This window comes from Pelmatolapia mariae, linkage group LG18, assembly GCF_036321145.2.
Source record: "Pelmatolapia mariae isolate MD_Pm_ZW linkage group LG18, Pm_UMD_F_2, whole genome shotgun sequence".
In the NCBI taxonomy this organism is placed as follows: domain Eukaryota; kingdom Metazoa; phylum Chordata; class Actinopteri; order Cichliformes; family Cichlidae; genus Pelmatolapia; species Pelmatolapia mariae.
The window spans coordinates 12257335-12282946 of NC_086243.1; the positions used below are offsets into that span (position 1 = coordinate 12257335).

At 40.9% G+C, this 25612-nt stretch overlaps 2 protein-coding genes across 2 annotated transcripts; one reads left to right on the forward strand and one right to left on the reverse strand.

Moving 5' to 3' along the window:
* Positions 1-11447: 11447 nt before the first annotated feature.
* On the reverse strand, positions 11448-18970 carry LOC134617423 (mitochondrial import inner membrane translocase subunit TIM44-like). Its single transcript, XM_063462663.1, has 13 exons — positions 18899-18970; positions 17815-17919; positions 17359-17523; positions 17162-17242; positions 16830-16979; positions 16284-16417; positions 16101-16186; positions 15773-15865; positions 15397-15521; positions 14668-14718; positions 14416-14505; positions 14182-14292; positions 11448-13855 (listed from the first exon to the last, which is right to left on the reverse strand). The coding sequence occupies exons 1-13, from the start codon at positions 18926-18928 to the stop codon at positions 13736-13738; spliced, it is 1341 nt and encodes a 446-aa protein (XP_063318733.1). The 5' UTR covers positions 18929-18970; the 3' UTR covers positions 11448-13735.
* Positions 18971-19777: 807 nt separating this feature from the next.
* LOC134617011 (ras-related protein Rab-11B-like) lies at positions 19778-24356 on the forward strand. The gene is made up of 5 exons (XM_063462153.1): positions 19778-19993; positions 22371-22566; positions 22814-23007; positions 23231-23311; positions 23647-24356. Exons 1-5 carry the CDS (start codon positions 19954-19956, stop codon positions 23790-23792), a joined length of 657 nt encoding a protein of 218 aa, XP_063318223.1. The 5' UTR covers positions 19778-19953; the 3' UTR covers positions 23793-24356.
* Positions 24357-25612: the final 1256 nt, after the last annotated feature.

Consider the following 25612-nt stretch of genomic DNA (forward strand, 5'->3'; position numbering starts at 1 on the left):
GGTCAGACGTGAAATATATTAAAATGAGAGTCAGTCATATCACCTGAGCCAGATCTGAGGCAATGTTTTGTCTGTGTGATCCAGACGTATTTGCATGTTTGTGTGCATGTGCACATGTGTTTTTCTGCAGACAGTCTGTGGGAGGGTGAAGGGAACTGAATGCCTTTTTTGTGTTGGCAAGGAAGTAAATTGTCAGAACTCAGTGAAGCAAAATCTGTCGAGCTCAGTTCGACACTAATGAGGTGGGGGTTGTTATACAGTGTTTCCAACCATCTGTTGGACTGCACTGGACCGTTTTGGTCAGGTTAGAGAAGTCTGACTGCACTCTTTGTGCTAAATCTCTAACAAGTTCCCCACTGAGTAATTAAGGCAGCTATATTGACTAATAAATTGCTGTGAGCAGTTCAGTTCAGGCGGATTCCATCTGTACATCTCAGCTCTGTTCTTTGGATTTGGCTCAGTGGTACTTTGAACTAAAAGCTAAAAGCACTGGACGAGATCATATATGCAGTAGCATCTTAGTTTAATATGTTTCCAATGTTTCCAACATTTTCACTCTCCAAAAGACATGGGACCAAATTTAATGACGACTCCAGCAGTTCCCATTATTGTATTGTAGGTTCTTTACCTTACGATATAAAGTGCTCTGACGGGGTGGTTGCTGATGAATTGAACTGTTATAGAACAAGAGGCAAGGTAGACCCTTGACAGGTCACCAGTTAACCTAACATGCTGGGAGGAAGCCAGAGTGCCCAGAGAGGATATACAAACTCCACAGCAAAAGGCCCCAGCTATCCTATAGTTTCAAACCCAGGACCTTGTCGCTGTGATGCAACAGTGCTAACCAGCACTCCACTGTGCCTCCCTGGGGATCACAGTAGTCATTAGGATTAATCCTCTAGACACCCTGGTTGTCAGCAGTTCATCTAATGCTCACTCAAAGTGGTGGACCAGAGGCAGACAAACCCTAGATTAGTGCTGCTTTTTTATCTATACAGTACTATACAGATTTTCTATATTCTTTGAAGAGAGCACGGGCAAAATGAAGTCCACAGAGAGAGTCTATAATTTATCCTTCTGAATAAAGGATTGTAGATGACCATGTGGTGTTTCTGAAAGTTACACGTTTCTTATTTTCCATTTTATCCAAAGTGTGTGTGTGTGTGTTTGCTTGTGTGCTTCCTTGGTGCTGCAAAGCTGTTTGAACACAGATTGTTGTTCTCCAAGTAACCAGGAGAGGTCAGAAACTGAAGCAGAAAATCTGACAGGAAGGGGAAAGTTGGAAGTAAAAGGAAACCTCTGGGAAATAAATGGCATTGCCTTCAGGAAATACTTTTAAAAATGATTCCACCTCAACTGAAATGGAGTCTTTTTAACCCATGGGAAGGAATACTACTAATTTTCATCACGAGTCCAGCCGTCTCCCTGTAACCGAATCACACACTGAATGTCCTAAAACACTTTGTTATAGCCACAATACAAGAAGGCGGTTTATTTTAAATTTTATACACATTACATGATCAGTTTCTAGCTGTTGCATAAGAAGAACATGACATATAAAGATATGCACATGTGTATTTGACTGGTTGTTAATTATGTTAGCAGGATGGAGAGCTGTATTAGACATGTGAGCATACAGTGTTTCTACTGAGTGATGATGTCATTTCGATCATTTCAAAGTAAGAGTTTTAAAACTGAACTACATCTCCTGTCATACATGTCAGAGCTACGTTACTGTGCAAGCAGATCAAAAGTGGTTTGTTTAGAAACTTAGAAAGAACACCACTGCAAAAACATTTCATTTGGAGGTTCATCTGGTACGATTAGGTTCCACCTTTGTGAATTAACTCTGTGTATCTCTTTGCAAGCCCCTAACTGATTATTCGATTGATGTCTCTCGCACTAAATCTTCCTGCTATCGATTTTAGCACAGCAACAAGGACAGCGTTTGCACAGGAGAAGTTCATGCGTATGAGTTAGTAGCTGACATGGATTTGTGTGCATGTAGTTAAGTGCAGTTTGCAGATCTGTAAATGAATTAGTGTTTCTAAAAGCAGGGCAAGACAAAAGCTTTTATTTCATTTTAAAAAATGAATTCCACTTTCATTCTTTATTCTTCTTCTTTTTTTAACGAGCGAGTGTGCACGTCCAGTAAGTTTGATCACAAACAGCAGTTTGATATTTCATTAAACAGTCTTTAATCATTATGGAAACAGAAAAATCAGTGAAATATCAATACTAGCCGTTATTTATAAAGACTTTCAGAGCCACGTTTCAAAGGGCTTTACAGTATAACACGGACAGAAACAATATAAAACAAGCGGCCAAAGGAGCAGAAACATCGTTAGTATGAAATAGATCTATTTTTACAGGTGCTGTTGAACAGATTTGGCTGGTGTTTCATTGGACGGGGCCTAAAGACAAAAAGGATTAGCGGGAGGACATTGGTGCACTTGCATTTTATAATCAGAACTTTATATGACACACATTCAGTCAGAGCTGTGAGCCTCATAAGCCTTTTAAAGGGATCGTGACGTGAAACAGCAAAACCCCAAAGAAAATTTAGTGATGTTTATTCATTATAAATGTAGCTTTTATAGACATTGAATTTAGGACAAAGTGAATTTGAAAAGAAAAAGATATAAATAGAAGCTAAAGCTCAATTTCAGAAGGAAATCTAAATTATATCTTTAAAAACAGGTGCTTTGGTTAATTGGTCAAGAACTTTACCTGAGGGTCATCAGAGTGGTGGCACAAATGCCACCAAATATCCAGCATGAGTCAAAGCTGATTTAGAAAAAATCAAGTTTACAGTTTCAAGCAAACTCAGACCTTCTTTCCCGATCTTTTCAATTAAACTAATCCAGCATTTTACCTAATAATCATAGAAAGCATATGGTCCTTTTTTCTAAAGCTCTTGCAAGTGAGTGCAGTTGTGCCTAAATGATTTCCATGTCTATCCTAAACTCATTTAGTTTCTCTCTTATTTGATCAGGACATCTCCTGCGGAGATCTGCTTTCTGGAATTTGTAAAAGAAAAAAACCCATTATAGAATTATAAAATGACATGATGAGCCTGAGTCATGAAGAAATGCGGAGATATGGATCCTTCTCTTCCTGCAGCGTCTGTCACTGAAAGCACTGTACATAACACACTCAGATAATACATTAATGTCTGTAAAATAATATGGAAACTGGGCTTCTGGTGTTTCTGCTTGTTCTCTCTGCTGTGCTGCATTTTGCCCTCATACAGTTTCTGTTCAGTGCTTTCATATTGTTATGCAATAAGGACTGAGAGCTTCCTTTTACACCAGGAACCGAGCTTTTCACTGGATATTTCTCTCATCCCTAGCCGCTTCCGCTGTTACACAATGGCGTAATCAAACTGTGCTCTGTCGAGACCTTCCTTGTGGTCCGTCCACGATGACGATGGCATGCTGCTGTAAGGATCTAAAATGATGCGGACACAACGAACCACGAGGAAGAGCAGCAGCAGCACGAGGAGGCCAACAAAACACAGGGCTGATCCTTGTTCTGGGTGACCCGGCACGGGCTGCAGCACGGTGGGGCCCCGGGGATACCCAGGCGGAGCTGGAGAAGAAACATCATAGTCCATGGGCCAGTAGTTTGTGTTGCTCATCTCGGAAGAGAGGGAATGTTTTTGGAGATTGAATTCACTTAACTAAATGACTGTTTCTTTGCAGTCAGAAGCTCTGAGGAGCGGCACTGCTCCGCATGGTTGTCTTTGTTAATGTTCGTAGTTTCTAAACATGGAGGAAGCTCACGTAGTGAAATCTGGCAGCTATCAGCTGGCTGAGCTCAAATGCAGTGTTTTCCACAAGCCGCAGGGCAACAGAAATAACACAGCACAAATTAGCAGTGCAAATTAATCAGTCCTCTGGTAAATGGTGTGGCAAGCTGGGGCATGCTCAGCATGGTCAAATTAGACTGAACTGGCTGGTGTTCGCATGATCCCTCTATAGCACTCTTTTCTCCTACAGACACTCATTTGTTCTCAAGAGATCTAAACAATACAAAAGTAGAGGTCCCTGATTTATTTATTCTGTGTAATCCTCCGTTTATTGGTCAATATTTTAACCGTCATCCAATAGCAGCTCTCTGGAGGCCTTTATTGTAATTACAAAGTGAGTATAAATCTCAGCTGAGTGACTGAAGATGTCCCATGGATCAATCAAAGTGCCTGCCGGCTGGAAATGATGTGTGTCGTGCTGCTTCACAGAATTCGTTTGCATTCAAATTGTTTTGCCTGTGTCAGCCTAGTTACTGAGCAAAGCTTGTATTTTTGTGTCTGTTTCTTCATCCGGAGTCACGAGGAGCTTTTTCGTTTGGGGTTTCAGTCATCAGGATACCTAAAAGGAAAAAAGAAGCAATAAAACCTCAGTAAATTTCCAGTATGCACTTCCTGGATGTAGAGAAAACCCACTGATTCAGGATTCAACCAGGGTTAAATTTTATTTGTTTGTTTCTGGGCAATAAGTGAATATTTTGGGGGGGTTTCCTGCAAGCACAAAAAAAAAAAATTGTGTGAGAAAAACAATCTCTCCTGAATTCAGATATAGCTTAGTAGAAGATAAATAAATCAGGCACTGATGAGGGGAAAGAAAAAGAAATATGGAGAAAACCCTTAGGGAGTTGCTGCACTCTTGCATGGATACACCCTGCACAGCTTCTTTAATGGAGAGACATTTTCCTGCGATAGGTGAATTCCCCCGTCAGCAGATTCTATTCCAGGAGGTTTCCTCTTCCTCCTTAAGACCCCGCAGATCCTCACAAAGACACGCTGATAGCACTCTTGCTCACCCAATGATGGGACTTAAGGGCATAGTGAAGGTTTAATAGGAGACCTTTGGACACAATGAAAGAAAGTGCCTGCCTCAGTATCAATTATCAAATGGCCTGTGGTTGCATCAGGTCTGGACAGCACGGAATAGCCATGTGTCGAAGAAGAAGAAAAGAGGCTAAATAGGCAGGACGGGCTCGGCAGTCAATAGAGCAGACATAAAGTTTACACGGCAGGACAGAAATCACTTTGAAAAAAGGCTGATAATGAAAACAGGGATAGCAGTTTCTCACCTTTTCCATTTTTTTAAGGATTCGATTGATTTTTAGCAGCTGGCTGTAAACACAAAAGAAGATTAACTGGATTTAAAAGTTAAAGATTTGCTTTCTCTTAAATCCTTTTGAGCAGTTGCCCTGACAAAATATACTTTAACCAGTAGTTATGCAACACAACCAAAGTTATGGCTCTCTGGAGCTCAGCTTTACCAGTTTCCTAAATGCATGAAGTAGGAATCACTCTGCACTTTGCATCCTTTCCCCACCTTTATTTAAATCAAGGCGTGAGACAAAGCACTGATTATCATATATGTGGGTCTGTTGCAGGTCTGGGGTTTCAAAGGGGTGACCAGAGAAGTCATGTTTTATGTTTTTAGGTCATTCCACAGCTCTGCAGATTAGCCAAGGTCATAATGACAAACAAACAGCAACAGATCCAAGAGCACAGGTTAAAATTCATTTTCACTGAGAATCAAAGCAAACACAAAAGCTTTGAAGAATATAAAAGAATAAGCCACATCAATTTCATGGATCACTGATCTTCATTGCGAGACCTGCTTTGGTTCCTAAACAGCACATAAATCACACTTTATTGCCTGACCATCTGATTTACGCAAAACAGCGAAATGAAAGCCTGGTGTGGACAGTTCAGGGCTCCAGATTTGTAATAAAATCTGAAGACTTTTTTTTTTTTAAAGCAATAAAGCAAAAAAAATAAAGAGATTGATGAAAGCACTAAACAGCTGTGCCAGTGAAATCTGACGACACCCTGAGTGACATATGGCATTCCTCGTGCCTTTAATACCTGTAATACCTCCAATTTAGGCCTCTGGATTATGACAGCAGCTTTGAAAATGTCAAGGACTTCTACAAATGAAACGGATATTGTCTGAAAACTAAAGTAAATCCTTAAAGTGGGACTGTCAGACTATGAAAAGGGGATACAATCTCCACCCAACTATGAGCACATTGCTGTTAAACCTGTGTTTGGTGTCATTAAGATGATTAAAGCCCTAAAACATCTTCATATTCGGCCTCTTATGGAATTATTTTTTTGTTCTCCATTAAAAGGTAACAATTTTTAATGGATATTAAAACACAAATTATTTAAATGGATTTTAAAAATTGCAATTTTCCCACTCTTTTATTATAAAACAGAGTGAAATTAGAAGTTTTTAACTGAATTTCAGTGAAGGATTTTTTGAATGTAACTTCTTTTAAAACATGCTGTAACTTTTAAACACTTCACAGATTTTCAAAATCAAAGACGTAAGATGAACATTGCAGTGGTTTAAAAAGCTCTAATTTTCCAGGATTGTTGAGAAGTGAAAGAATTAACTTCCTTCATAAATATATTCTTATATATGTTTTTGTAGAATATATCACAAGATGAAAATCGCCTGGATTATGGTTTGTATCTTTGTATCACATGTGAGGTGTTAAGGTGCCCCCCTCTTAATAGTTCCTTTAAAACATTATTTATATAAGTAGCACAGAGAGGATTGAACATGTTTTAAAGGGTGTCATAAAGTTACACAAGAACTCACAAATCACACCTCCTACTGTTTCTGACAGCTCACAGACGTTGCCATTTAAAAAGTTAGGCATGCAGGACCACAATATCTCCTACAAACAAAAGTTTAATGAAGCAAGCACGGTCACCATTGTCATGAAACACAAACTGGAGGACGATCAGAAGAGATTAGAACTTACCTTGAGGTGAGGACTGTGTAATAATGATGATGGTGATGATGGTGATGATGCAGCAGTAGCCCTTCAGCACCTTGGACAGCTCTGTGCTCACTCACGCTGCACGCACAGATTCAAGACTGAACTCTGCTTTCTCTGAGGGCTTTAAGGTCTCTTCAGTTTCACGGATCCGCCCCACCTCCCTCCCTCTCCGCCCACCAATGACTGCCCTTGTGCCATGCACACACACACACACACACACACACACACATGTCTGGTTTGCTATCCTCGTGGGGACATCCCATTGACATAATGCTTTCCCTAGCCCCTTACCCTAACCCTAACAATTAAAACTGAATGCCTAACCCTAACCCTTACCCTAAACCTAACCATAACCTAATTGTAGCCCTGACAGTAAAACCGCATTTTGAGTGTGAAAATTGCTTTCAACCCCGAGGGGACCTGGATTTTGGTCCCCACGGTGCAGAAAGTCCCCACCAGGATAGTAAAAGTCAGATTTTGGTCCCCACCAGGATAGTACGAACCCGTACACACACACACACACACACACACACACACACACACACACTGTTTTCGTTTGGATGAGTAAATCACAACATGTGGCTTTTGAATTATATAAGAGGAGTGCATGACGTGGGGACAGTCAGGGATCCTGATAGCCACACAGCCATTATGGAACAAATGTATTGTTCTGTTGTTGTTTTCCTTGAAATTTAAATGATCAAATTACCTTAATGCTCCATGCCATGCAAATAAAAGCAGCTGCACAGAGAAGACTTGTGTTAGACAGCTGACAGCAAATATTTCACTTTCATAGATTTACATTTCTTTTTTTCTTTTTTTTAACAACTAAAAATGCACCTGAGACAAGTGCATCTTCCTGAACCACCAACAAACAAGATGACATTTTGTTGAATATTATCCTGCGGGGAATAAGAGGAGTAAAGACAAACATAGATCCACCACTGACCACATACTTTCTGTGGATTTTGTGGGAATTTTGGTGTTTTAGCAACCTCAGAGAAACTTTTAATTATGACTTTTAGTTTTCTTCCACTGGTATGTCAGGAGGCTCAACTCCTGTAAATCAGGAAAAAACAAGTCATTTTAAGTGCAACAGCTATTCCTTGGGGTTTATCTTCAATTTAAGTGCTATTATGCCCTCATTGTGTGAGTGTGCGTGTCTCCCCGTTTCTGTTTTAACCCTCTCGAGGCAGGCGTTGCCGATTTGCAACAGTTAAAAACTAACAACCTGATTACCCCACATACATATTTTATCAGTTTTTTTTACTCAGAAGTACCACTGCAGGACTTGGTTGTGCATTAGCAACAAAAACTTAATTTGAGCCTGAGAGGGTTAATGTAGCTCACTGTACAGAACAGTTGACCAAATCTAATGATATATTTCTCACCATCACAATAAATGCTTCATATTATGGCCTGTTCTTTTCTATTCTATTCTTTATGTCTAATATTCTGATTAAAGCTCTTATTAAACAAAACATGGGTTATGAAGCTAAATTAGATTTCTTTTAAGTGATGTTAAGAGATCTGTGCAAATGTACAAAAACTGCAGATGAACACATTGTCTGTTTTGGACAATAAGACTATAAGTAGGGTTTGCCTCATGGATAACTGGTATTCCTTCTTTAAAAAAAAAATGTTTCCTGTATTAAAATATTAGCATTGACAGAGCTTTTTTTAAATACAGGGTGTATTCATTAATACCATGAGAATCTGCTGGGTTTTTTTTAAACCTATTCCTTTGTTATATTGTATAAGACAACATTTAAATTTGATGTCAGGTTGCACTCCAGGTTTTGCTGACCTGCAAAAAATTACATGATCAAGAAGTGGAGCAAAACAAGCGGGGCTACCTGATTGTGCCTGTGGCTATAAGCTCCGAACTCACTGTGAGAAGTAATTAATTGACACAATTAAAACTCTACAAACACTGCTGCAGACTGTAGTCCATACACAGCCACATCTCCCCTGCCTGAGGCTGCATGGGATCTCCCAGTAGGTTTAATTAATAGTTGGTGGATTGTAACACTGCCCTGAAGGGGATCATAATCTCATAACAATGAGCAGTGCTCCAGCAGTGCACCCACTGTGGTCATAAATGGTAAGAGTCTCCAACCCACAAGATGATGAAACTCAGTGTTTATACTTTGCTACCCTTCCTATCTATACAACTCCAAATCTACGAACCAGAATGCAAATCTCACAAACCCGTATTTGTTCACAATAAAACATAGAAAACATAGCAAATGTTCAAATAGTCTTTTTTTTTACATTATATATATTTATATAAGATATTTTTATTGCAATTTTTTATTACAAATATTAGCTCATTTTCAATTTGATGTCAGTAACGTTTTCGGGGGGGTTTTAAGTTGGAACGGCGCAACAAGATCTTTTGGCCCTCAGGCGGCACTGCATTAAAAACAGACATGACTCTGTTATGAAAATCGCAGCATGGGCTCAGGAACATGTCCAGAAATCACTCTCTGTAAACACACTTCAATGTGCCATCCTCAAATCCAGGTTAAAGCTCTATCATGCAAAGAAGAAGCCATATGCTAACACTAAAAACACTGCCTCTGTCTCTATGCTGGCGCTCATTTAAAATGGACCGATCATGCAGGCAAACCAAAATGTGTAAATCCTGAGAAAGTTGAGTTTGTTTATCTGAAAAGAGTGCTTTCAGAAATGTTACACATTTCTGGGATTTTCTTACATAAACATGACTCTCTCTGGATTCTGATTTCATTTACATTTTACACAGCATCCAAAGTTTCTTGGAATCGGGGCTGTACATGAAACACTGGGTCAATCGGTGTCTTAAGAAGAAAACACAGGCCACTGGTACAGTATACGTTTAGCAGTTAGTCTGGGAATGGGTTGGACCCATCTCAATTTGAAGTCAAACCATATAAATGCCCTCAATAAAATAAACCTAAACCAAAAAACTGAAATTGTTTAGCCATTGTTAGGGCAATGCCTGAAGGGCTGCCTGCATTATGATAACCCTGTTATAACGTAGACTAGATTACAGCTTGATGTGTGCATGGTAGTGTGTCACCAAGATGATGTTAAAAGAAAGCTCTGCTCTGCCTCCATGACCCTTTTCCCTTCTGAGGTGATTGTGTTGTTGCATTTAATCCCATTCACCTGGGTGCAGTAAGTGTGTTGTTGCTTGGAGGGACTTTTCCCATTAAGACACTCTCAGTATAGTGAGGGCTTTACTCTTCACTCATGCTCCACATTGACAGAAAGTGCATGTCATACAGTTAAATCCAAGTATTTAGAGAATGACACAGTTTTTCCAATTTTGCCTCTGTAGACCAACACCGTGGATTTTAAGTCAAACAATCGAGCTGTGACTGAAGTGTAGACTTTCAGCTTTAACTCATGGGGCTCAAGAAAAGTACTTCACACAGTCTATTTTCAGAGGCTCAAACGTATGAGGACAATAAGGACGAGCAGTTTCATGACCAGGTGTGTCCTTTCCTCTTCTTACTGATGATCTGACAGGTGAAAGATCTGGGTCGTTTTCCAAGAGTTCAACTTAGAAAATGACCCAGATCTGTCAATATGAGGCCCAAAGGTGATGCAAGCTAAGGAAGCCAAAATAAACCTCAGAGAGAGCAAGGAGTGGAGTAAGAGTGGCCAAATCTACAATCTGGTTCATTCTTAAAAAGATGGAATAAACTGCAACACAAACAGGCCTGAAAGCTCACAGGAGACGACTAAAGTGTGTGATAATGTAATTTCCATGGGTAAGAAAAACAACTTCACATCATCTAGCCAAGTCAAGAACTCTCTCAAGAAGGTAGGCATAGCATCGTTAAACGATGCCTCCATGACTGAAGGAATGTTGGCATGTACGGCCGCCAGAGTCACATAAACACTTTATGTGACTGCTGATGGAAGCAGCAGGATGAACTGCAACGTGTACAAGGCTATACTCCTCAGATCCAGGCAGACTTCAGGTAATCATGGATGAAAATCAAAGTCAAAGTTAAATACTTTCCAGTCAAAGTATTAGAAAAATCCATATATTTAAGATTGTTAGTTTGTCCAGTTAATTTTGAGCCTCTGAAAATTTGGGACTGTGTATGAAAATGGCTGCAGATCCTAAACAGTTCATGGGAGATGTTTGTTTTATTTTGCACTTCAGTCAGATGTAGGTTTAAAACCCACTGCTGGTGTACAGAGTGTCCAAAAACATACAAACCTAACTGTAGGAACATAATAAACCTGATAATGGCACCATACATTAATAATTCTGACGTTTCACGTATGGTTATTCGTTCCCTCATAGGCTTCATCTGCAGTCAGACAAGCAAGGAGACTCCAAAGAACTGAAAGAGGTTAGTTGATATGAGGACATCCATACTCATACATCACAACAGACAGTTGAGGGATCAGCCCCCGCCCGCCTGATATATTGACACCGGGGTAGAAGCTAATCTATCAGCCCTGTATTACCAAATCTATAGGTTTATCAACCAGTGTCAATAGGCATCTATCAAAGCGGGTCAGTTTTTAAAATGAGAAAGCAGACACACATAATGCGCAGACTTTAATTTACTCATTCAAGCACAAACACACAGTATTCAGATGTGCTGACTCGGGGAGAGGCTGGATGAAACAAATCATAATACAGCACTCTTTATTTTGCTGACTGACACAGAGAGAGAAATAAAGGAGCTCTGAATACATCGTGGGTCTGCTGTCCTTCACTGTAAAGCAGTCTAGTCTGACTTGAACTATTAGAATTTCTCTTTATTCTGACCCAATAAAAACAGTATGTACAAGGACAGTTTTTAGAGCAACACAACATGACTGAAACTGAGGTCCTGCCTGCGGCGCCTCAAACCTTGAGTGATCATTACTGCCGTTAAAGGTTTGCATAGAACAAACTCAAGATGCAAACATCACTATCTCTGAGGCAAAAAATACGTTTCTCCAAAGCGTGGATATTAAATCACAGAAACTTCTCCCCTGGACATTTTGGCATTTAATGTGGGATCATGAGAAACAGTTGTGTCTTGTTGCAATCACATTTTGACTGGTGGTGGCAGCAGAGAGTCCAAAACAGCATGGTTTCGGTTCAGAAAGAAAGACACATGCACAATAAATCAATTTAAAAAAATAACGTTTAAATACGAGTCCTCTCACCTGTCGTCTTCATAAATAAAAGTGCATGTTTTATGGCGAGTGTGTTTTTTAATCACCAGGAATGACTCCAACACAACTGTTGCTTGTTTCTTTCAACACTATCGCAACCATGTGATGGATTACACAACCAAGACTCATGAGAAGAAGAAGGCGAGCACGGTGTGGCCATCAGACACATGACTTTGACCATGACTTTCGGCCATCTGTAATAAAACCGCCTCGTGCAGTTTGACCTTTGTGCTTAAAGAACACACACATCCACAAACTCAGAGCGTCTTTACAGAGGAGGTACAACATGAAGCTTAAAGACATTCATTATGAACTGAATGAAGCTGTAACGTTACAGTACGATCAGAATGTGTGTAATCTTTACTTACATGAACAACGATATCTATACGTGTCAATCTACATTCAAGTTCAAGTTCTCATCGTCATCATTTATGTCTCGCAAAGCCACGTAAATGTAAACCAAACAGTTCAGCTGAAAAATGTGCAACAATCCCTCAAACATCAAAGCTGCCTCAATGACTGGAAAAAGTAAGGTGGTCCCATTTCGGCTCCCAAGCATGACGACGTTGAATATAAGCTTACATTAATAAGTTGATACGAGTCCCACTGGGAGCTTTATCCCCTCAATTTGACTTCCCAGTAAACTGTAGTCTTGTCTCGGCATGACAGGGTGGACGTCATATGTTTTTATCCTTGTTTTACTTTTTCATTTGACCATTACTCTTATGTGAAAACCAGCAGGAGCAAAGCAGAAACCAACAAAGTGAGCACTGAAGGATCTGAAAATTTTGTTTAAATTTTCTGGTCTTCAGTAGCCCTTCAAACACTGACACTGAAGAACATTAAAGCCCTTGCAGCTCTCATCCGTTCTTTCATGGTGATTTTGAGAATTCATATTTTAATATTAGGCCCTAAAAAACAAACATTCTTTAAAGGCCGGTTTGCTTTGACTGAGAAAAAATACTCTCTCTGTTAAACTCAGCTCAGTTGATCGCTGCTTGTTCAATGCTGTTGATGCTGTCTACACAGGAGGCAGCTGTGGTTCATCTGCTGCAAAAACTGAAGCATATTTTTATGCTTTTAACATGCACTACAGTACCCATAATGCACTAGTCTCACCATTGTGCCCAAATCCATTCACTGAGGACACAAAAGTAAAACTGAAGCTGCTCTATTAAAGTGTCTCCTGTGCACAGATGATTCAAAGGTCCCCATCACAGTCAACAATTTCATCTTCCAGTTCCATTATTTAACCAGGATTAATGTAATTTAGGTATAAAACATCCCCCTAAAGACCAACAGATATCACAGACTGCATGTCCATTTTTCTCCACTGTCATAACAGGATTATTTACAATCTGCCCACACAGCCGTCCAGTATTGATGAGCTATGCAGCTTAGATGAAACAATGCAGGCTCTTGGCAGATGGTGAAGACGCAGGTCCATCCCCGCTGAAATTATTAATTATGCAGTATATTCATACTCCAGTCAATCCAAAACACTGAACGTACCAGTACAGAAGACTGCACAGACAAACTTAACTGAATGTGTCATAAACTATCTCCAAAGCTAATTGGATCTACATGTCAGAGGGTGGTCAAATATGCACTCTCTCACACAGCAGCAGGGTTTCCCTCTTCTCTCTTTGTTCAACTTAATGTATAAAGGATGTGCAGCTATTCCAGGTATGTGTTTTTATCTCAGTTTGTGTCCCCCAGATGAGCCACTGTGCTCCTGCTCCTCCTCCTCCTCTTAGAGGACCTGCTCAGTGCTGGAGGCAGAGATGTCCAGGAGCCTCCAGGCAGCACTGGGGTTCAGCTCCTCTTGGTCCCGACATAACGCCCACACATACATCATCCTCATCACCTTCTCCTGTTGAGGGAGGAGAAGAGAAGAAACAGTGAATTCCAAAGAGTTTTGCAGACTTTAAACTTTAAATGTAGTGAGTTAATAAATGATCTGGCTTATGATGATATATTTGAGGCCTCTAACATTGCTAACAGTTGAAATCCGATGATATCAGACAAGTTAATATTGCTGCATCAAACCCATAAATTTGAAAGACATTTAAAAAATGGGCCTCTGTTATAGACCACTGATCTGATTTCAGCCTTTTAGTGTTGTTTACTTCCTTGAGGAAGCTTTGATGGTATCCATTAGATTCCCTATTTTAGCACAGTGATCGTGAGTTGACTGACCGGATCTCCTTCCACAATATCTCCTTTGGGGCTGCGAATTACCATGACAACCTGAGCCTGAAAGGTGATGATCAGCACAGGGCCCTGATCCATCATCTTACCCATCGCCAGCTGAAACACAGGGTTACAAAATGAACAGACAAATGAAAGGAGAAAGGGAAAAGCAGAAAACAGGGAAAGAGCTTTGTAATAAAAGCTGCATGATGGTTACCGAGCATCAGGGAGAGCACTTACATCTATGTTATCGATGTCGAGTACTTTAGACTGGAAGAGAAGCCCCAGAGCTCGGGCCTGCTGGATGGGGTGGGCAAGCTGACTGTAGGTCTGCGTACAAATACACATAACACACATCTAGCATTAAAACATGCTTCCCACATACTGTATGCCAGCTAAAATGCAATTACTGAAAAAAAGGATTATGTCCCCTGTATTACGTCAACACCTGTAGAAACTGCTTTTGTTACTGAGTGGTGTTTAATAACTCACAGCTTCATAGCACCAGTCCTTTAATACCTCCAGCTCGCCACGGATGATCGCCTGCAGAAAGGACAAAGATACCGAATTATAGCTTTAAAAACATAAAAAATAAAACTCTCACAGGTATTCTTGTGACTTTTAGACAGGATGCTCAAATTATTTTAGCAAATCCCACATCTCATATTTAACTGAGCACAGTAAACTTTAGTGAATTCATTCAAAATCAGAACATGTTGAGATCATTTTCTGCTAGTCTAAATCATGACTTCAACTACACTCAGTGCTCTCCTCCTGATATAATCATAAACAGCATTTTATTTCATTTTATTTTTTTACATAACAAGCATGCAAGACTTACAAAACTGTATGGTAAATGGCCTGCATTTGTATAGCGCTTTACTCAGTCCCTAAGGACCCCAAAGCGCTTCACACTACATTCAGTCATTCACACACACATTCATCATAAGCTCTTGGATCCCCTCAGTTATCTGAATGATGTATTTAGCTGCTGAACTTGGTTTAAACTCAGTAATCTAACAGCTGAACTCAAACAGAGGACAGTAAATTCATTACTGGATCTGATCCAAACTAGAGTGAAAACTCAGGCTAAATGAACCAAGACTTTCATCAATTAGTCTCTTCCTAACCTCCTCTTTAAAAAAACCCTCAGAGAAAAGCATTAACGGAAACAGCGAGAGTGAAGACAGACACAGACAGAGGCTGGAGGAACCCGTTTACCTCCAGTATGTTGGGGATGATGTCTTTCTCACACTGTTTGAGAAAAGAATCTTTGTCAAAGCTGGGGTCTGCCTTCAGGATCTCTGTCAGCACCTCAGACATTTCCGTCTTAGAGAAGAGACCACCTAGGAAACAAAGGCTAAAATCAGAAGCAGCAACAAAAATCACTCAGTACCACAAATTACATGTGTAACGTCGAAGCTGGTGAATATCATCAAATATCTAGAAGATCTGTCAGTACCATGAAGCATGTAAAATGGATTTTTTTTTCTTAATAAGGAGAACAAGATTTGAGGTCTGGCGAGAACAATCAGATAAAAGGCTTTTACAGAGAAAAGGAACTCCAAATTCAGGATTGAATGTGGTGGAGCATTACCTAGGAAGTCAGTGACTCTGTCAGTTAGAGCTCTGGATGCTCTGATGAGGGTATTGTCACTTTCGTCATATTTCATCTTCATCTCGAAGATTCCTGAATGAAACAAAAATGGAGGTTGAACAGGTTAGACATGTCTCCACTGATTACGGCAGGTACATTCTGCACCTGTGCAAACACGCAGATCACTGTGCAAACACCTCATGACTGCACTTCATTATTAGCTGATCATTGAGTCGACAGTAAACATTCTACTGCCCCCTGCTGCCATAAAGAGAAATTACATATAAAGATATCACACAAAGCAGGAAAAACCAGATGAATTTCTTACTGTTAAAAACTACGTTGTTGTCCTTGAAGTCCTTCCACTGCTGGGACCACTTTGAATCCTTGTGAAGGACGACACCCATGGCCTCTCTGACATTTAAAAATGGAGATAATTCGCCGCATCAGAGAGGTGGGTGTACAACAGCTGGTGTCATTGGACTGGTTTTGAGATCCAACATTTACTCACTCGTTTGCCTCGAACACTCTGATGTTGTCATCTGCACTTTTAGATGAGAAATCGCTCCTCTTCCTCAGCTGAGAAGGAGCCCTGTAAGGGCCGGCGTCGCCGACATCTATCTCCTTCTTCATGGATTCTACACCCTGCAGAGAGTTCGCAGTTTTTTAATTATAAACATAATCAGAGTCTAAACCAAAATTTTAATGACATCCAAAAGTAAATTCAAAGTTTAAAGTGCTGCTAAAGAAACAGTTTCTAAAGAAAGCTGTAACAAAAAGCAGCATTTTCTAGCCCAGAACGTAACAACTATTTGCCAAATATGACCTGAATTAACCAACAACTGACTGGTGTCTGAAATCTGCCCTTATGTTCCTGTGAAGAAAGATGTGTGAACGACTAAATGCTAATATTCCAAAATCTTCCATTTTCTCTCCTGCTATAGTCAAAACATCTATAAAGTCTGGCAGACACCTGCATACCTACAACAACGTACAAAAGATGAAGATGAGAGGCATTAATTTGGGCATTTATAGACGTCTCGTTTTGTTTTCTGACCTGTGAGATGGCCTTGAACGCGTTGGTCCGGCCCAGTTTTTCTCCTCCCTTGGATAAAGACTCAGCAGAGCCTCTGGCTGTCTTGGTGGCCTCCTCCACACCTTCCTTGATCTTCTTCCCGATGTCACTACGACTCACTTCCTCGAGACTCTTTGATCCAAATGCCACGCAAGCACACAGCAAGTTTCATTTTATTAATGATGTCCACGTAATGTACTTTTAATTGGAAAGCATTTTTAACAACATTACGACTTAATGTGAACTCTTAGTGTGCGATTCCAAATTAAATTATTATATTTTCATGTCGGGGCTGTCAATCAGGTTGGCCTTACCTCCTTAACGGTCTCTGATAGAGAGCCCAAGGTCTTCTTAAACACCTCTGATGTCTTCACTGTCTCTGCCTCTATTGATTTCTAATGAGAAATTTTTAAAAAACAACATTAAAATTCTAGAAAACTAATTAAATATAATAAGCCTGATGATGTTTATCTTTATATATAATATAAATCAAACCAGCTAATGTTCTTACATATTTTCTGCGGGCCTGCTGAAGGGCGTCGGACTCCTCGAGCCTTTTGGCCTCTTCTCTGAACTTCTTTATGTTTTCCTTCATCTCCTGATTCTTACTGAACTCCTGACGAAGGTTATCAACAAACTCTCCCAGAAAACCTTTCCGTCCTGAAGCATATCGCACCTGATGACAAACACAGACAAGGACTTTAGCTGGACAAACACGCGCACCAATAGAGTGAACAGATTAAGCACATGCTGCGACTGGAACAATGAAAAAAGAGAAGAAAAAACAAAACAAAACAGAATCTATGTATTGCTTTTCATAAAACCTTAAACTAAAAAAGGGCATAAAGATAAGTAATCCCAGGACTTTAAGTTAAAAGAACTGTTTAAATTAACAGGCACAACTCTACATTAGCAGTGATTTAATAAATGAGTCTCTTGAGGGTGAATGGGAGGTGTTGTTGGGTACCTGCACAGCTGCACCTGGGCTCCTCTGCAACCTGTAATGATCTCCCCTCCACACTGAGGAGACCAGAGTCCGGGAGCTGAGAGCCAAGGCATTTCTGCCAATCAGCTGCAACAGACACACAGAATCAGTCAGTCATAGTTAGCTGGGAGCTAAACCGGCACGTAATACCATACTTCTAAAATATATCCCTTCATTTGGTGAAGCTCTAACATGAGTGTGCTTAAAACCTGGTGACTGTGACTAATGCAGCACATCATCATCCTGTCAATAAATAAATAAATGTCTTCTGCCCTAAGTGGGATATTTTCATCCTGACCAGGACAAAAATCACAGGACAAATTCAATCATTCATGATCCAGTCTTAATAGATTTCCCCTCTAATTGCTAATATCTGTCCTTTATTTGATAACTTATTTTGATGGGTGTACATTTAAACATGAGAAATTAGGTGAAACATGCTGTGGCAGCAATGATCTGTTTTGGTGCGTTTTATCCTCTGCCTATAACAATGGCATACACACGGTATTACAATTTTCGACCCTTTCTAAAAACGACGAACGCACCATATTCGCTGTCTGTGTAAATGAAGCGTGATCAAGTCATTTATATTGAAAGGATGGTTCGGTTATTTGTCAGGAGACAGAAGCTAAAACAAGTGGTCACCGCTGCTCTAAATAAAACTGTAACAGCTTTCGTGGTTTTATAGCAGCGAGGTCACTGATCATATTTGCTCTAGTACCTGACTGCATGCAGGCTTCTAAAAGTCGCATTTTAAATGAAATGTGCCGCTCAAGCACAGACACGCAGAGTCAAAACCTGAATCAATACAATGGGATGATTTTAAGACCCCAGGAATTAAATAACATTAGTAAACCTCTGCCGTGCGTCTGATGAAACAAGGCCCTTTCTAACGGACATCTCGCGATCAATTTGCGTAAAACACACCAGAGTGCACACACTCTAAAGCGCGTTCACGTCACTGGGCACAAAGCGACTGATGGCGAAGCCTTGCGAGTTTATTCCCTTAACCAGAGAGTGGGCCCGAGGCTCGGCGACTGCAACGAAGGACATGAATCTCACTAACCTCGTAGCACCGACATACGGAGGCTGCCATCTTGATCTTGAAATGCGCGGAGAAGCACGTGCGTTCCTGCTGCGGCAGCTGACGCTGTGCTCGACCAATTGGAGCAGAGTTGGTGGGCGGGGGGCGGGGCGGGGCCAAGTATCAGAAGGACATTAAAGGGAAAGCCACTCAAAAAATATCCTCCCAACTATTAATTATGTTTTTAGAGGAAAATCAAATAATTTGTGTTTTTTAAAGATACATTTTACTGGTAGTTAAAACTAAAAATATTTGCCACGGACTCATAGGGTCTAAATGGGTTTAATGCGAAAGCACACCAATGTATGTGACGTGTAATCACCACTGAAGAATATGTGCAGATGTCTATAAAAATATCTAAAGACATAGAACATAGCAATAATAAACAATTACATAAAATAAACATTTTTATTTAAAAAATACACATCTGATCACATTTCTCTTTTATGCAAATGAGATATCATATTATCTACAATATCTATGTTGACTTTTAGGTAATTTTATGTACATGCACAGTCCCCAATTTCTCACTTTTTTCTCTCTCTATGCAGCATAACGTTTTCTAAAATGTAGCTTTCGAATCTCCTAAAATGTTTCAGTAGCCAGTAATGTATTGTTGGCCTTAATTATATTATTGTGTGCTGTGAATAGTACGCCTGTTTTGCACACACACTCTCACACGCGCCACATAATGTTAGCATAATGTCTAAAGATAATTTAAGGTGCCTTGACCTTGTTATTCATTCAGAATTAAACACTCCTCTGAATGTGGGGACCAGATGAATGGTAGATATCTGCTGGCATGCCAGTAAAGCTCGCCCCCCGGAGGAAACTATGCGAAGTGCAGGGACTCCTCCCCTCCCTCTGCAGAGTTGGGAGCTCTCCCCTTCTGCGGTCAGCTCGCCTTGACAGCCAACACTGGCGCAGAGTCTGAGTACAAACCTTTACCATATTTTTCTGGCATATAGCGAAAATTCATACCCATACTTTCCACACATCCTCTTCCGGAGACAAGCGCTGCAGCGGCCTCGTCTAGAATGGGGAACCGAGACGATGAATACGATTTCTTGTTCAAAGGTAAAAAAAAAAAAAAAGAAAAAAGAAAGAAAGAAAAAGAAAGAAAGAAAGAAAGAAAGAAAGAAAAGAAAACGAAAAGAAAGAAAAAAGATGACTGCATTCCCCTTGGGCTCACATCGACTAAGCAGAGCTTTATGAATGCTTTATGTCTTACTGTGTCTGTGCTGTGAGCAGCTGTGTGCATTTTTTTTTAAAGGAAACGGAGTTTTTTCTGGGAAACTGCCCGGATGATAGTCGGTTCGTGTTATTACAATATAATGCTGTCATTGTAACATTACAACGCCCGCAGTTATATTTATAGGTAAAGGACGCAACACCCTGCGCGTACTCAGCTTTTTTAAAATATAAATAACCGAGCATAGCATGATTGCATGTTGGAGAATTTCCACCTTTATTGGATCATATTTGATTTTTTTCTCAATCCTGTTCATGAGGCTGATTGAAGGCCTATTAGCCTCTACCTCTTACTGATCAATACGCTTCATCGCCAGATCAGGATGGTCCTCAGACAGTCTTATTGACACTGTAAATGCAGCAGCTTAATGTCTTTTGTTGTCATGTCAGGCAGTGGGCCTGGTGGATTGTCTGAAGCGGTACCAGACTCCAGACTCGGGTCAGTGTTTATCTTCTCAGATGGATCCAGAATGCCTTCCTTTGATCGTGATATCAGCTCCTGTGGCACATTAACATCCCAGGCCTGTATAAGCCAAAAGGCCATTTAGATGTAACAAAGTATCCTCTGTGGGATGAATAGGGCATCTGCCGGAGGCGAGGGCTCTCTCTCTCTCTCTCTCTCTCTCTCCCTCTCTCTCTCTCTCTCTATGCTCCAACCATCTTCTGTGTACACGGCCGAAACAGGAAGGGCAAGGCGGCCTTAAACTGTCGATTCAGGTTTTGATGAAGCCTGTTATCAGCTTCCTGCAGCCCGGAGCAGCGTGATGTCGTCAGGGACAAAGTTCGGCTCTTTTTTCCGTTTGTCGAAGGAGAAAGAAAACAGAAAGGCTCCACCTCTGCTGCTCTGCTGTGCAGCTGACACCAGCTCAGTCCCCGTCCTCGAGCCTAACCAACCATGCACCTTAAAACAATGTGTGAACAATGTCTTCTCTGAGCTTCACGTCGTGCTGTCGGTTTATACTTTACGGATGAATTCAGGGGGCACCTGGTATCAACTTCCAGTAAACTTGGGGTGTTTGCAGCAGCTGCTTTAACGCATGTCTGTAATCCCTCTCCTGCAGATCTTGATGGAGGCTATTTGAAGATCAAGTTTTAAATCAGGGGAGATAAACCGAGTAAAGCCTGGTTACCTCAGTGCTCTCAGCGGTTTATTTCATATCACAGCCCTGGCTGTGTTTTACCCCGACTAACCTCTGGATTGGTGAAAAGTCACAATCATTTCAAAGGTGTGACAATGAGCAGTTTATTTTGTTTAGCACATGTTTAGTAGTGTCAAAAAAAAGTCTCTTATAAAGACTCCCATCATACCCTGATAGTATTGTTTAGTTTCCTGGTGGTTTTATATAGAATGTTCACGCATCACAACATCATTGTTTACAGTGGACCTCCCCTCAGGAAGTACAAGACCTGCAATCTTTTGTGTGGATGATTTTTTTGTCTGTACACAAGCTTTGCAGTTGTTTTGTTGCTACATGTGGCAGAGAACCCAATCATATTACAAAGGCTCTAAAAAAAGAGTTACATAGAACTGCTGCACACTGCACCCTGGTACATTTATATTTCCATCTGACCTTCATCAGGTATATGAAGGCCCAAAAATGATATTTTCGTGTTTAAATGTGTGATGAAGATAAATGAAACCGACACATTTTTAACCACTATTGAGTTATAGCACTCTAAGCATCTTGACTTCAGCGTTTTATTCTGTCATTTCTTTCATTATTCACAAATGATTTTTGGCCTTACAAAAATAGAAAGCCCCAGCACTGACACCGTGATTTAGAGTCATTGCCTTATATCCATCCATCTTCTTCCACTTATCCACTTCAGGGTCACGGGGGAGCTGGAGCCTATCCCAGCTATCATAGGGTGAGAGGGAGGGTACACCCTGGAGAGGTTGCCAATCTGTCACAGGGCCTAACACACAGAGACAGACAGCTATTCACACTCATACCTATAGAATCAGAATTAACCTCTTTGGACTATGAGAGGAAGCCAGCGTACCCAGAGAGAACTCAGACAAAGGAGAACATTAAACTTGGATTTGAACCCAGGACCTTGTTTTGAGGCAAAAGCGCTAACCACCACATCGCTGTGCCGCCCATTGCTTTGTAACATTTCCTGGATTTGAGAACACAGGGCCCATCCCCTGCCTCTCCCATCCCACACTCCTACAATCATCTTCTCTTTTTTCTCTTCACAGTTGTGTTAATTGGAGACTCGGGCGTGGGGAAGAGCAACCTGCTCTCTCGATTCACACGAAATGAGTTCAACCTCGAGAGCAAGAGCACCATTGGGGTGGAGTTCGCCACGCGCAGCATCCAGGTGGACGGCAAGACGATAAAGGCTCAGATCTGGGATACAGCAGGACAGGAGCGCTACAGGGCCATCACCTCAGCGTGAGTCCGATGTAGTGTTGTGCACATGCATCTGCACGTCGCCTCTGCGTTGCAATCAACGAAGACACCATAAACTATACAGACAAGAAGACTTTTGTACAACAGTAACAGAAAGATCACTATTGTTGAGAATGTGTAATTTTTTTTAAATTAATACAAAAAGAGTGGGGTGAAATAAGTGTCTTTTTGTGGGCCAACAGGCAGCCTGGGAATTCACTCTTAACATCCTTGTTGGGTGCTGTTACAGATACTACAGAGGAGCGGTGGGAGCGCTGCTAGTGTATGACATAGCCAAACACCTGACATATGAAAATGTGGAACGCTGGCTGAAGGAGCTGCGAGACCACGCCGACAACAACATCGTCATCATGCTGGTTGGCAACAAGAGTGATCTGCGCCACCTCAGAGCCGTGCCCACAGACGAAGCCCGCGCCTTTGCAGGTACTGCTTCAGATCTTTACTGGGGGTTTTTAAATAAACATTTGCATCACAATAGAGACCATCATAGGAACTAAATTTGAAATGATATGCATGATATGCTGCTTTGTTGTGGTGAAATGTTTCACTGTAAACAGACTGACACTGGAGTGTGCCTGCTGCAGAAAGGTTATTGGTACAGTGATGTTTTACTCTTACTAAATCTGTTTTCTTTCCCATTCCACAGAAAAGAACAATCTGTCTTTCATAGAAACTTCAGCCTTGGACTCAACAAATGTTGAAGAAGCCTTCAAAAATATCCTTACAGGTAGGTGTGCTTGTGAATGGAGGTTGAATGCCAGAGCCCCACAGGTCACTAGAATATTAAAAAAAGATAAAACCACACGCACAATGAGGCATGAAACCTTTGGTTGATATGCACTAGATTCAGAGAGGATAGTTCTTTTTGGTAGCTTAACTTTTTTATTCTTTATAAAGGTTTTTTTTTTTTTTAAATAATAAACTGTATTAGTCGGGTACCGAGTGAGGAGCTGTAAAACTACCTCCTCACATCCCACATTAGTGGTTGTAAAGGTAAATTATGCAAGCTTTTAGACTGAGAGAGAAAGCTGATGTTTTCCATTTCATCTTTTCGAAAAACAGAAATTTACCGCATCGTATCGCAGAAGCAGATTGCCGAGCGGTCTGCCCATGACGAGTCCCCGGGAAACAACGTGGTGGACATCAGCGTGCCGCCGACCACAGATGGCCAGAGAGGAAGCAAACTGCAGTGCTGTCAGAACCTGTAACCCATTGCAACGGTCCCCTCCTTACCTGGGTCAGTTATTAATTGAAATCGACAGTGTTGACATGCTTCCATCTGCTCGGGATGCAACGTTGTCTGAATCTGCACTTTTTAGAAATCAGTGGAAGCAGTTCCTTTATGCCACTAACGATCAATCTCAGAGAGAAGTGTTTGAATTGATTTCAAGTTGTAATCTGACCCAGGAACAGTCTGCTACATTCAAGTGCAAAAACAGGACTGAAGGTACCACCTAAGCAGCTGCCACAGTTAACCCCGACGGCGTAGCAGAATAGCCTTTCCTGACACCTTATAAGCCTAGTCATCTGCCTGTTTGACAGTTAATGCAACACACTTGGAGGTCTGGGTTTCCAATCCTGTTTGATCTGTATCAGCAGTCCTGTTTTTGGGCTTCTCTCCTCCTCCTTCAGTCATCATCTCAAAAGTGGTTGTGACGCTGCTGGCGCTTATTTCATTTGTGTAAAATATATTCTTTTTCTGTTTTGATTTTGATAGCTTGTCTGCTCACACACATTATATTAATGCCATGAAATTAAATTTTACAATATTATTTACCGCCTCCTCTGTATTTTTTTTTCTAGCAATATACACAAAGTGACATGCTGAATGTCTAGACCACTATCTCACTCCACATTACTGACTGCTGTAGCCTTTGTTAGCAGGGTTTAACTTATGCTTCGGGTAAAATTGAAGCTACGTTATGTACATTCATTGGCCATTTATTACCTATACCTGTTCAACTGCTCGTTAAACACAATTATCCAATCACATGGCAGTTCATGGCAGCATTTAGAGCAGCGGTAGGCAAATCCAGGCCTCAAGTGTCCTGCAGGTTTTTAGATATCACCCTGTGTCAACACACCTGAATCAAATGATTAGTACATTCCCAGGCCTCTGGAGAACCTCAAGACATGTTAAGGAGGTCATTTAGCCATTTGAATCAGCTGTGTTGGCTCAAGGACACATCTAAAACCTGCAGGACACCGGCACTCGAGGCCTGGAGTTGCCTACCTGTGATTTAGAGAATTGTCAGGATGACCTGCTGAAATCCAACCTAAGCATCAGAATTAGTGAAGAAAGTTCATTTTTGGTGCCAAACAGGCCAGTCTGAGTATTTCAGAATCTGCTAATCTACTGGGATTCTCCCACACAACTATTTATCTCTAGATAGATATCCAATAAGTGGCAGTTCTCTGGAAGAAGATGTCTTGTTGAGGTCAGAGGAAAATAGCCAGAAGGCAACAGTAACTCAAATAAACACATCTTACAAAGTATGCAGAAGAGCATTTCTAAACACGCAGCATGTCCAACCTAGTAGTGGCAGACGAGCCCACCAGGTGCCATTGCTGTCAGCTAAAAACAGCAAATTTAGGTTAAAATTAGGACGGGCTCACCAAAATTGGACAGCAGACAGGAAAAATCTTGAATGGTCTGATGACTTTCAATTTGTGCTGTGACATACGGATGCCAGGGAAAACAACATGAAAGAATGGATCCATCTTTCCTCAGATCAACAGTTCAGGCTGGTGTTGTAGGTGTAATGTTGTGGGGATATTTTCTTGGGACACTTGGGGCCTTGGTACCAAATGATTAACAAAATAAGCCTACATGTTGACTTTATGCCATGAAGAGTTAACACGGAATTAACACAGTTCTAAAGGCAACGGGAAATAAAAGTGATCCAAGAATGTCGGGTGTTATTGTAAGGTCTTGGCTGTACAATATAAAAGGCTTTGGTACTATATACGTAAATAAAATTGAATTGAATTAAAAATAAGTGTACACTGGGTGTAGACAGGTCTGAAA